This window comes from Dermacentor silvarum, chromosome 2 (assembly GCF_013339745.2).
Source record: "Dermacentor silvarum isolate Dsil-2018 chromosome 2, BIME_Dsil_1.4, whole genome shotgun sequence".
NCBI lineage: Eukaryota > Metazoa > Arthropoda > Arachnida > Ixodida > Ixodidae > Dermacentor > Dermacentor silvarum.
This window is the reverse complement of record NC_051155.1, coordinates 210,740,061-210,752,293: the sequence shown is the minus strand read 5'-3', so window position 1 is coordinate 210,752,293 and position 12,233 is coordinate 210,740,061. Positions and strand designations below refer to the sequence as shown.

Sequence of the window (12,233 nt, the reverse complement as noted above, 5' to 3'; positions counted from 1 at the left end):
TCTGATACCATGTCACATTCCTGCCCTACTCAGAAGATGCCGTGCCCACAGTACTTCCGAACTTGCCAAACTACATTAGAAGGACTCTGACGAAAGAAAGAAAAGAAGAGATGTCTCACACGCTCCACGGGTCCCAGGTTTATTCGGCACGCAAACCACTCCGGTATAGGCAGTTCCGCCTACTATGACCCTGTATGCCTGGACTACATATTCGACTCTCTGAGTACGAATAAAGTATTATTATTATTATTATTATTATTATTATTATTATTATTATTATTATTATTATTATTATTATTATTATTATTATTATTATTATTATTATCTTACAAGAGAAGCGGCGCTTGTCTATTGACAAGACGGGGGAATACATGCCCACCGGCAGACGTGGAGGCTGTAAATATACAGCGGGATGGAATGCCCAGTCCAGTCGCAGAAGAATTGTTCATTATCGAGCTTAAGCGACCTTTGGAACTGTGGTCACTGCAAAAGTTTAAACAAACATTGCTCGTTACTGGACTGCAGAGTTTGCATTGAACGAAATGCTGCGCCTGTTGTGTTAACCAAAATGGTAGTGTTCTTCATTGGAGAAGGACTTGCCAGGGCCGCTATTTTGTAGCGATGACTTTAAAGTAATAATGCCTTTTCGCGCTTATCGCGCTTTGTCAGTGGTCAGAGCGACGGTCCCGCTCGCGTTATCAACGGGATCAGCCGGCCGTGAGCGGTGGATGATAAGACTATTCCAAAATAAGTCATAAGACATCGCTACAAAATCGCGGCCCAGCTGTAGCATCTACTTGGCTGGGCAGCTTCTTCTTCTTCTTTCTGGGGTTTTACGTGCCAAACCAGTTCTGATTATGAGGCACGCCGTAGTGGAGGGCTCCGGAATAATTTCGACCACCTGGGTTTCTTTAACGTGCACTACAAACGCAAGCACACGGGCGTTTTTGCATTTCGCTGGGCAGCTTCACAACGAAACCTTTGTGGAATCTAAAGAACAAACAGAAGGGGACCTTGGGGGCCTTTTATATCTACCAGTCTATCAGAACCATTCTACAAGCTGGTCAATTAATGCCCTAATTGAAAACAAACTCACTCGTTTAATTGCATGCCAAAGCTTGGCAAAGTTTATGCAGTTGATCAATTGGTGATGTGCCAAAAATTGGTTGCCTAGAGCATTCTGCTGCCCTGACAGCCTCAGTTGTACGTTTTTATTGCGTAACAAGGATTCATTTTTTGCTTAAAGGTGTCATTCAGCAGGGCACTGAGAATAAACTAAAAGCACCGAAATATTGCGTGTTGTAGATCAAATTTTACCATAGTTGTTTTCCTCACTTAAATAAACTATTTTATGACCAGATCTGTTGCTGTCTGAAATCATAGTAAATTGCTTATTTGAGCGTCAAAAGGACATGCTACACGTCTTCAAGCGCTGGCACAAAGTGGTTTGTACGTCGAGAAGTAATCGGGTAATGACTGCAGTTTACAGGTCGTACGTACAGCACGCATAGGGTGATTACTGCTGACCTCGACGACGACGGTCGCATTTTGAGGGAGTCGAAATGCAAGGCACCTGTGTGCCGTAAGGTGTGAGTGCGCGTTAAAGAACCCGAAGTGGTCGAAATTATTCCAGAGCCCCAGCCCCTATGATCCTGATCCGGAGGACAAAAAAAAAAAAAAAAGAAAAAAAAAAAAAAAAAGAAAAAAAAAACCCCGCGTTTGAATCTATCGACGCAATGCGAACTGGGCCCGTAAAATCTCACAGGAGTAGTGATGTGGGCTGATAAAACGTTGATTTCATGGATAAAGACGTATATTCCATGACGCTCGCAGACAACGCGCGATGCCCGAGGCTGGCGATGCGCTCATTTCGGATGCGTGCCTTCCCGCGCCTCGGTCAACAGCGCCGCCCTGCGGCATCGGTGCGCTGAGGGGTCACGCTTGCGCCGCCGGTATTCACACCTCCCCTTCTAGCCACCCTAGCCTGGGGCAGAAAGGATGCTCCACATCCGCCGCCAATGTTCGTGAGTGATGGCGCTGGCTAACACTCCCAGGGTTAGTTCTAGTTGTAAAAACATAAATACCCCAGAAAGTGGACGGGAAATCGGAAAAAAAATATATATATATATATATATATATACATATATATACATATTTATTTTATTTACAATGCTGCCAATCTCTTGCGAGATGATAGCAGGCGGAAGAGAAAGAAGTTTGGCGTGCGCCTAGTTCTGGAAAGCACGGTCAGAGGAGACAGAACGATACAATAGACAGTTTTAGTTCAGCGTTAGCGTAATAGCGGGGTTACGGGAAATAGCGTTACCGTTCCGCAAACGAACTTTGCAGAAAGAGAGTGTTAGTATAGCGTGATAGCGTAGTTTACGTGCGGGACGCTATTCCATTACGCTTTGAATTACGCATACACAGGGCACCTAATTCTATGTGTGTGTGCGTCCGGAAAGTGCGATAGGCAGCGCAATGGAAGCCAGGAGCGCGTTGTATTTTTACTTCACATGTCCGTCGATCTGCAACGAAACAGACAAGCAGTACAAGCTGTCTACCATAGCCTCCGAAATCCTCCCATCTCAGAGGCCATATGCCGTCGTCGCGCCTATCTCCCAACTTTAGCGACAGAAGGCGCTCGCATCTCAGAAAAAATTTCTCTCGTTAGGCTTAGGCGCGTTCGAAACGAGAAGCGATCTCGAAAATTCCTCAAGATTAGCCATAACACTCTCTCGGCGAAGCGGCATGAGACTAAGCAAAAGCCGTTTACGCAGTCATTTGCTACTAACAAAGTGAATTCTACGAAAACAACGCCAAATTCAGTTCGAAGCGGGCGACCGGGACCGCCGCCATGTTTTACGTACACTACGTACACCACGCTAACACTATAGTGAACTTCTAGTTCACTAGACAGTTTTAGTTTAGCGTGGTTACCGGAATAGCGGGCGTACCGGAATAGCGGGATCGAAGTGCGCATGCGCAGAACGCTAACCGACCCATACCGTTTACCGTGCGCACGCTATTTCTCAGAGTTAACGTTACCGTGTTAGCGTGGTGTACGTAGTGTACGTAAAACATGGCGGCGGTCCCGGTCGCCCACTTCGAACTGAATTTGGCGTAGTTTTTGTAGAATTCCCTTCGTTCGTAGCAAATTACTGCGTAAACGGCTTTTGCTTAGTCTCATGCCGCTTCGCCGAGAGAGTGTTATGGCTAATCTTGAGGAATTTTCGAGATCGCTTCTCGTTTCAAACACGCCTAAGCCTAACGAGAGAAACTTCTTTTTGAGATGCGAGCGCCATCTGTCGCTAAAGTCGGAAGATAGGCGCGACGATGGCATATGGCCTCTGAGATGGGAGGATGTCGGAGGCTATGGTAGACAGCTTGTACTGCTTGTCTGTTTCGTTGCAGATCGACGGACATGTGAAGTAAAAATACAACGCGCTCCTGGCTTCCATTGCGCTGCCTATCGTACTTTCCCGACGCACACACACATAGAATTAGGTGCCCTGTGTATGCGAAATTCAAAGCGTAATGGAATAGCGTCCCGCACGTAAACTACGCTATCACGCTATACTAAAACTCTCTTTCTGCAAAGTTCGTTTGCGGAACGGTAACGCTATTTCCCGTAACCCCGCTATTACGCTAACGCTAAACTAAAACTGTCTACTATAGCTAACACGGTAACGTTAACTCTGAGAAATAGCGTGCGCACGGTAAACGGTATAGGTCGGTTAGCGTTCTGCGCATGCGCACTTCGATCCCGCTATTCCGGTACGCCCGCTATTCCGGTAACCACGCTAAACTAAAACTGTCTAATATCTCCGGCTGCGGTGGTGTCACACACGCGACGTAAAGCAACTGAAAAGCTCTCTCTACAAATTCGAAATGAAGCCACAGGTGGCTCGGGGTTGAAGCCTAATTCCAGTTTTCTGCCAGGCGGATCCCCTCTACTACAGGAAAAGCTTCCGCAAGATATTTTGATTTTCTTTGATTATGCTTATTCCCGATGTGTTTTGCACATTTAGAAAGAAAATAAACACTTTGTTCGGGTATTTATATGTGCCTTCATTAAAGGCTTATAATCTGAAATTTGGCTCCGGGTTGAAGAGCACATGGACGCGCGCAATGAATGACGAAAATTGCGATAAGGAGCGACAAACTCCTTAATAAGTACACTTTTATTTCCACAGATCACAAGCATCGTCGCACTCACCTTGTTCTCGGCGGTACGTGTAAGACGAGCAGATGGGACAAATAGAGACATACTTTGGTTTACAATAGGCCCGGTCTGCAAGCTTAGTTCAATACTATAAGCAGCTGTACAAAAAAAAAAAATGAAGGCAGCTGCGAGTATGTTTATGCATATTTCACCAGACTTTACAGTCCATTTCACTGACATCAGAGCGCGCAGGTGCGTATGCATGCGGTGATGCGAGACGCCGACAAAGATGATAAAGATTTGTGACCGATGACGCTATGTGGTCTGGCAGGGAAGCAGCGAACCAGCGCCTGTGCGTTGCTTGACAAGCTCGTTGCTAAATGTCAATATTGGCATGCGATAGCGATAAAAAGCGCCATCCGCGTCCAGCACGGGGTTGGCCTGACAACTGCGAAGTGATATGATATATATGATTTTTCGCCTGCCTGCATAGCCTTAACTTCTTCGCCTTCGCAACATACTTCGAAAGCCATACAGGCGAAGTAGATTTGCGAACGTATTTTTCGAAATGTGCAGCCAGATAAGAAAAAAAAAAGAAAAAAAAAAGAAAACTGAAGAGGTTTTCCAAGCTAGAAACGGCGAAGTCCGTTGCTCGATGCGCAGATATTTATCAATATAACTTCCGAATTCAATTAGATTCGCCGCGTCCCGCTCCAAAATTAGCTGCCCAAACCTTTACTCGAGCGGACAGAGCAGAAGACACTGTGGGAGGTTGGTAATGGCCCCGCCCAAGGACATCTTGGTGTCATCACATGGAAAAAAACTGTGGCCTTGATCAATCTGCACGCTTCGATGAAGCTTGGACAACACTGCATAGCAGATGTTACGTCGACACCGAGTAGGCGGTCAGAAAAGGCGGCAAACTTACACGCGTAATTTGCTACGGCTCTTATCTAACAGATTTCTGGATGGTTCCCATTTTGCAAAGGGAAGTCTAACGCCTTAGGACTCTGTGTTTTAGCTCAGTTTTTTTCCCCCGAGAACCTCTTCAGCGTCCCTTAAGATAGTGCTGCTAAGTTGTTGTGCCCTGGAAGACGATTGTTGTAAATTGTTCAGGATAGAAAGCCGCACATCCCGACGGAAAACTATTGCAGCTCCGGCCTGTGTCCAGTCCCGTTGTCAGGCGACAGGAGGTAACTGTATTTATCGTCGTCCATCACGGACGACGGCACAGTGCCCCCTCGAGTCAGTACGCTCGGCTTAGTCACTTTCTTGCCGTCAAACCACAGGCCACGTCTGACGAGGACGCTCAAGAAGCGAGCGGACGTCTTTTCCGGAAAGTCGCCCCACCGGATGCCGTCGTCCTTTTGCGCAGACTTGAGCTTCACTCGGAGCCCCTCGACGTCGAAGCACCACGAGCAGTGCCAGCCGGCGTTGAAATCGCCGTTCTGGCCCAGCGTCCAGTCCTCGAGCTCTCCTCCGTAGAGTTCCTCCGAGTTGGCCGGGATGTCCTCGCGACGTAGGCGTGCCGCGTCATTGCCCAGCACCCTCGACAGAAAGCGCATCGTGCACACGGAGAGCACTTGCACGTGCTCCTGCACGTGCTGCCAGAAGAACCCGTACAGCGTCCAACGCAGCCGCAGAAACATGGGTTCACCGAAGCCCTCGTGCGTCTTGAGATACGCCAGCGGACCCGCCCTCGGTATCTCGTCAGCGTCCGTCAGAACGAAGAGGTCGTCGTCCCTGAGTCCCGAGAGTTGCCTCTTGGCCTGCCGCCAGAGGAAGCTCCTCTGGTAGCCGTCGGCGAACCAGCCGTCTTCCCGACCTTTCTTCGGGAAGTGGTCGAGGAAGACGTGCACGATTTTGTTTTGGTATGGCGCCAGGAATCCTTTTCGGAGCTCCGGAAGGAGGTGCAACGGCTTGGGCTCCCCCCTGGCGCTGTAGTTGGACTCGCAGACGACGAACACGTCGACGACGTTGTACAGTTCTCGCAACCGCACCTCCAAGAGGTCGAGCTCGTGGTTTACGTTGATTGCGTTAACGAGACGCCGCGGCCGGCCGTTCCTGCGGTGCACTTTCTTGTTGGTCCAGCGACGTCTGAATCGCTTGGAAGAACTGATGGCTTCGGGCAAGCTGCAGTCGTCCGAAGTCCACCCTGGCCGGCAGATGCACGAACTGTGGCTCGCGTTAAGATCGGTGCCAAGCACGAAACAGGTGCCGTTGCCAACGGGCTCGAAATACGAGAACGAGTCTCTGTCCCGAATTTCATGTCTGGGTGGAAGTTGGGGGTCATAGTACTTGAAGGGGTACTTGGGGAACTTGGTAGGTGGTTGAGACGCAGGCCTTTGGGACAGCTCTAGAGGAATCGTGACCTGCAACGACACGAATATAGGAGCGGTTAGAATGGTTTTACTTTGTTAAAGAAAGAGTGCGATAGTGAAACATTACAACTGAAAGTTTTTCGTGTAATAGTCCAATTATTATATGCGATTTCCGTGGGATGCTTGCGCAATGTATGAGTCTGACTCCGTATGGATTCCACGCCATATCCGTATGAGCGTAAATTCAACTTATGTTAGCCTCAGTAAGTATGGTACGAAGTGGAAGCACTTATGGGGAAATGAACAGGAGGGCACACTCTGGCAACTTGTGGTATAGTGCTAAACCTCCGCCGTTGCGAAAGGCGCCGTATATAGCTATTATAGTGCGAACGGTGAGGCTTTCAATTACGAAAACATACTTCATCAACTCTTGCCATCGAACCTTTTCTTTGTGTCCTCTATAGATCAGAATATCGTAAACAACTGCGTATTCGGTGTGCCGAGCCTTTCAGCCCTATACTGCCCTCATGACAGCATATAAGCAGGCGGGCTGTTCATTGGCCCACCAAGTTCAGCGATAAGCAACTTTACTTCTGGTTGGCTTATCCTTACGGTTGTACTTTTAACGTAGATAGATGAGAATACAGATGTACAGCAGGATAAGAGTACAGCAGGATATGAATTTTCGGAGCCAACTGAAACAAACGAAGATGGAGCTAAGGAAATGAAAGACAGGAAGTGCATAGGTTAACCAGGGGAGTAGAAAGTGCTTTACCTGCAGCGCCTGCTGTCCCGTGAGGACGACGGGCGCTGCTCCGCCTCCCAGCTGCGCTCGGTGGATGCGAGCCACGAGAAACCCGCTGGCGAGCAGGGCCAGCACCAGCAGGCGGGCCCGGCGGTACGACACAGCCACCATGGTTCCATGCCAGGGCTCTTACCAGCGCCCTCCTGCCGCGCCCCTCCTGCGTCGAAACAATGTCACATATAAGAATTCAATTAAGATCTTTCACAAAAATGAATTCAGACAGCCTACACAGATTGTCTATAAAGCGTTTGTGGTCCGCTCTTTTTGTGTATCTAGTCCATAGACAAAAGTCTCCTTCCTTCGCTCTATCGTGGTGCACAGATTTCAAATCAGTCCTCCGCAGATAACCTAGACTTTCGATAGACTATCAATAGATTATCTGAAGAAGAAAAAAAATTCACTGCACCTGGCTTCACACTACTACTGAAGGACTTGTACTGGCGAAATAGGTGGGAGATATATGCAACCATAGACGGCCATTATGCAACTATGTACAACGCTACGCAACTATACTTACAACGCTATGTATGTCTATGCAACGTTATGCGTTCACTGACATGCAAAGAAACGATACGCAACGACGTAACTCACGACACAGGAAGTGCGGACACAGGGATCAAGCTATGGAGGAAGAAAAATATTCAGTAGCGATTTTTGCGGTAACTGCGAGAGAAATGCGTTAGCATTACGTTGCACCTGTTTGAGGTTTCCCATTCATGATGTACACCGCGTTTACCACATCGCTCACACGACACATGCCCTGCCTCTTCGAGGAGCGGGGATATATATATATATATATATATATATATATATATATATATAGCCCCGCTCCTCGAAGAGCCGCGCTAGAAGAATTATGCAAAATGAAACTGTGTAGAAACACGATTGTATCTAACTTTTCAGTACAAACATGCCTGCTTACTGCAGCCACTAAAAAGTTAATTATTCAATTTTGGTTAATTAAGCCACCGAGATCAATAATTATCATCTCATTCTGCGTCCCCCTGGATGGGGGACGCAGTAGTAAGGTCGAGATGGTGAACACCATCTCTACCGTACTGTAGAGATGGTGTTCACGTACATCTAAGCGCCTAATTAAAAAAACAAAGAAAAGCCCGTCGACTTAACTTTGATCACCCTATATATATATATATATATATATATATATATATATATGCACGGTCTTCTAAATTTTCCCATCCCCTAGCTCTTTAGTTCTACCACGTGACCGGCTTCCCCACACTTCACAGGCGTACAAATGCTAACGCATTAAAAAAAAAAGAAAGGCTGATGGAGAATAGGCCCTCACCACATAATAGGCAAGCGGTAAGCGCTCGTAAGGTTCGGCAACCTTGGAAGGCCTACTTCCCAAGAGTTAAGGCGCAGATAAGCTCCAAAGAGAGGGAGGGGCGGCGTCAGAGGAGGTTGGCTTGTAGCTCTATATACCTATGCCTGTAATGGATCCAGTCGTATCAATCTCCTCCCTGCTTTTTTTCCACCAATACTCTAAACGTCTCTTGCTTATCTCGATTGCTGACCGGTTGATGCTTCCGTCACCTTGAAATCCAAGCGATTCAGGAAAGTGTACGTTACCTACGGGTCTCACTGGGTCCGCTGCCTCTCCCACACCCTCTAGAAGCCACCTAACGCCCCCTGAAAACAACGACACGAAACCACCACGCGCAGCTACAATTTTCAAGGACATTACATATCAAGGTGCATGGAATAATTCTAGAGTCAGTGCAATGCTAGACTCCATGAGCCCGCGATGATTCGAAGATTTCCACTGCTTAATTAGGATGGCATAGTAATGTCCTATAGTGCTGTTGATGTGTTTATGATCCATAATGTGATGTCTTAGAATGCATTTTCACTCTTAGATGTTTCTTTCTGACTGTTCTTGGGGCTAAAGCAACCTCTCATTTGTTATGCGCAGGGGCCAATGTCGGAGTCAGCGCAATTCGTGCTACATTCGTTATTCCATACTTTCGAATATTCGACTATGTAGAATATCCGGCAGTATACGACCACTAGAACCTGCACGAGGCAAGCTTCGATGAATGTGGTGGCTTGCACCTCAACATCAACAAGCGAGTACAGCTATACTGAAATATCACAAGCCGGTCGCTCATGAGCTGTGCATTCGAGCGAATAGTGATTTCCGTACACTTAAAAACTTTATTACATGCGTTAATGAATGTTAGTTATCAAGCTTACTGCCCACCCGGTCACTGTTTTCTAACAGGGAAAATATATGCGGCCGGTATTCAATTCGAGATAGGTAGTCATTTTTTTCCACGTACATTCGAAGGCTACAATTTTGATATTTGGATATCCAGCTATGCTCCTTTCCATTTGACTTCCTCGTAACGAATTTCATTTCCACGAAGACGAGGAAGAAAAAGAGGCCCACATTCCTTCCCCGTCGCTCGGAAGTTGTTTTCCGGATCTCTCTTGTCTCTCCCGCCCTTCCGTGTTCGTCCGTTATCGACTACACGTTCTTTCGATGCAATCCCGTTTCCTGGGCATATAACAGACGCGCAGACATGTGACCCGCTGACAAGGCATCCGAAACCAGAACGGAACGCGGAGGTACTTAAGTGAAAAAGAAAGAAACAGGGGCCATGCAAAGACCCCGCGCCGTACTCTTGCGCCGCCGCAGCAGTATATATACGCGAAAGTGGACAGTGCGCGTATATCAGGAAGAAAATGAGCGAAGAGGGCTAAAGGGGCCGGCAGAATACGACGGGCCGCAGGCTCTTTTCGCGCCTCGGAGCGTTTTGAAAAGAGCCCGAGGCGCGGCGGCGGCGACACAACTGCATCCGGTGGGTCACAGGAGCATTGTGAGCGTGCGCCGGCCGCTTCAGAAGCGGGTCCTCCTGCTGCTGGTTAGCGTGTGACGCCATGCGTGTCGCGCGTCCGACATGCAGCTGCGTGGAGCGCACAACGTCGCATCAGCGAACGAACGACGTGCACTTCCTTGGCATCTGGGCCACCGCGTGGAAACAGCGAGGCGGATGACGCGTGCGTCCATGAGAGGAACCAAGACACTGGCGCACATAGCTTTTCTCGCTCTCTTTCAACAGTTCTTTTTCTTCCTTTTTTTTTTCGTTCCTCCACTCATTCGTTATTCCTTTCCTTCGTTCTTACGCCAGGTTAACGATAGAGAGAACAATGACGTGCTTCGGTCGCGCACTGCGAAACAATGTGGAGTTGTACACCTTTACATTATAGCATGATATTGAAACTCGTGCTTTCTACATAGACATTTGGAAGCAGGCGCAGAAGGCCGATAGCACCTCTTTCCTAGTGTTTTTGGAGCAGGAGAACTCAGCAGTATAGATGGATTATGGCAGCTCAGCTGGCTCGTGTTCGTGTCCGTATACCTCATCCGTGCCTCGCAAGGACGTGAGAAGGGTGAGAATTCGCGTCATAATTCGCGCTTATATATGGACTACTAAAAAGTGGGCAGGTTTTCTCCTATTTTGCCCCAACAAGTACTCCGTTACAGCCAAATCCAAACATCCGAGATTCAGGTGAACACCAGCACAAGAACACATGTTCTTTCACTGCAGTCGCAGAGCAGCTGAGGTATAGGTCATTGTTGAACGCTTGCCCGTCGTCCACATCTACTGGCTGCGACCGTCCGCTGTGCGGTAGATGTCCTGGGCTGCAGCTCCTTAGCATTGCAGAATCAGGCGCCTGGTTTATAATGAAAGCCGTAATCAATCTTTCACCTAGCCGAGAAAAAAAAAAAAAAAAAAAAAAAAGATTACGTGGCTGTATGGAGCACAGCATGCCAGAAGAAGGTGCATTGCAGACCTGAAAATTGCGGCGCCATTCCACAACAAACATGTTCGTGGCCGTTGGAACGTTGGCACAAAACCTGCTGGAACCCTTCCCAGCGTGGAGGTGAATCGAGGGAGGGCGCATGGGAAACACGTTCTCCCGCTGTCTTGCGAGCACCGCTTTGTTTCGAGCGCGAAAATGGAACAGCTGAGCGTTGCTCGGTCCCTTGTGCCACGGCGAAGGTCGTCCGGTGTGGAAGCCGGTCCGTGCTCGCGACGTTGAACCCGCTGACCCGCGAAAGACCCGGCCCTCGAGCGGCGCGCTGTGGGCACGCGTGCGCCCTCCGACTCGCGCGTGGTCAACTCGTGGTCAGCGCGCGCGCGCCCACGTGCGCATCATGTTTGATGCGTCCATTGTGCACTCGCCGCAACCGCGGCTGCTGAAGCCTTTGTCGTAGCATCCGCTCCGCACACAAATGCGCACACAGCGAGAAGATACAAGGGGCAGGGTTCATTAGGCGTAATGGAGTGGAAATCTCGACGCGGTTGGTCTGAACTGCGTGACTTCGCGGCGATCTCGAAAACAGCTGCCCGTGGCGTCGGGGTGTATTCTGCTGCCGGCACAGCGGTGCTTGATATGCATATTAATTTAACCGGCGGCACGTATGACTCAACCGCATGACTCAGCCAGGAGGCCGTTGCTTTTGTTTTTGCGGAGAAAGCGCAAGAAAAGTTCACGTAGGAATGATGAGAAGACATAGGTTCCTGCTCAGCGAACAACCAGCTTTACTATATAATGATCTAGGCCCACGACCAATTAACACTTTGAAGGGTGATAAAAACAGAGAGAAACAATTTGACGTAATGTTCCTTAATCATGTTTGAAGCATATTAACTTCTCATATGCATACCCAAGTTTCAGAAACCGTCACGTCACGATTGTCGTGCGATCTCTGATAGAAAAAGTACCAACGCGTGGCGCTATGAACGGTGACATTAGCTAGCGCTTGCTGAAACTTTTACGACAGTGCATGGTGCGCCGAAAAATGTTTCTCACTTTCTTGTTTACCATGGCGCTCACTTCTGCTAGATCTGAAAAAGTCGTAGGATATAGCTGATGGCGAAGCGAAATTTTGCAGTGACATGATTAAGAG

At 48.4% G+C, this 12,233-nt stretch overlaps 3 protein-coding genes across 5 annotated transcripts in view; 1 reads left to right on the top strand and 2 right to left on the bottom strand.

Moving 5' to 3' along the window:
* The window catches only part of LOC119442536 (beta-1,4-mannosyl-glycoprotein 4-beta-N-acetylglucosaminyltransferase), an 18,539-nt gene extending 7,571 nt beyond the window's left edge, over nt 1-10,968 (bottom strand). The window contains exon 1 of the mRNA XM_037707449.2: nt 10,793-10,968. The gene's annotated coding sequence lies outside the window, so the exon portion shown is untranslated. The remainder of the gene's footprint in view (nt 1-10,792) is intronic.
* The window catches only part of LOC125943291 (uncharacterized), a 56,132-nt gene that overhangs the window by 1,641 nt on the left and 42,258 nt on the right, over nt 1-12,233 (top strand). For 2 of the 3 annotated variants that reach the window (XR_007465720.1, XM_049662226.1), the window contains exon 1: nt 10,586-10,708. The exons of the other annotated variant lie outside the window; for it this stretch is intronic. Coding sequence is in view for 1 of the 2 variants with exons in the window: in XM_049662226.1 (XP_049518183.1) it covers nt 10,634-10,708 (75 nt within the window). In the remaining variant the exon portion in view is untranslated. Of the gene's footprint in view, nt 1-10,585; nt 10,709-12,233 lie in introns of those variants that run through there. 3 annotated transcript variants of the gene reach the window in all.
* Nucleotides 4,145-12,233, bottom strand: part of LOC119442535 (beta-1,4-mannosyl-glycoprotein 4-beta-N-acetylglucosaminyltransferase) — a 48,242-nt gene continuing 40,153 nt past the window's right edge. The window contains exons 2-3 of the mRNA XM_037707448.2: nt 7,262-7,448; nt 4,145-6,537 (exon numbers count right to left, since the gene is read on the bottom strand). Of these exons, the coding sequence (XP_037563376.1) occupies nt 5,311-6,537; nt 7,262-7,402 (1,368 nt within the window). The 5' untranslated portion in view covers nt 7,403-7,448 and the 3' untranslated portion in view covers nt 4,145-5,310. The remainder of the gene's footprint in view (nt 6,538-7,261; nt 7,449-12,233) is intronic.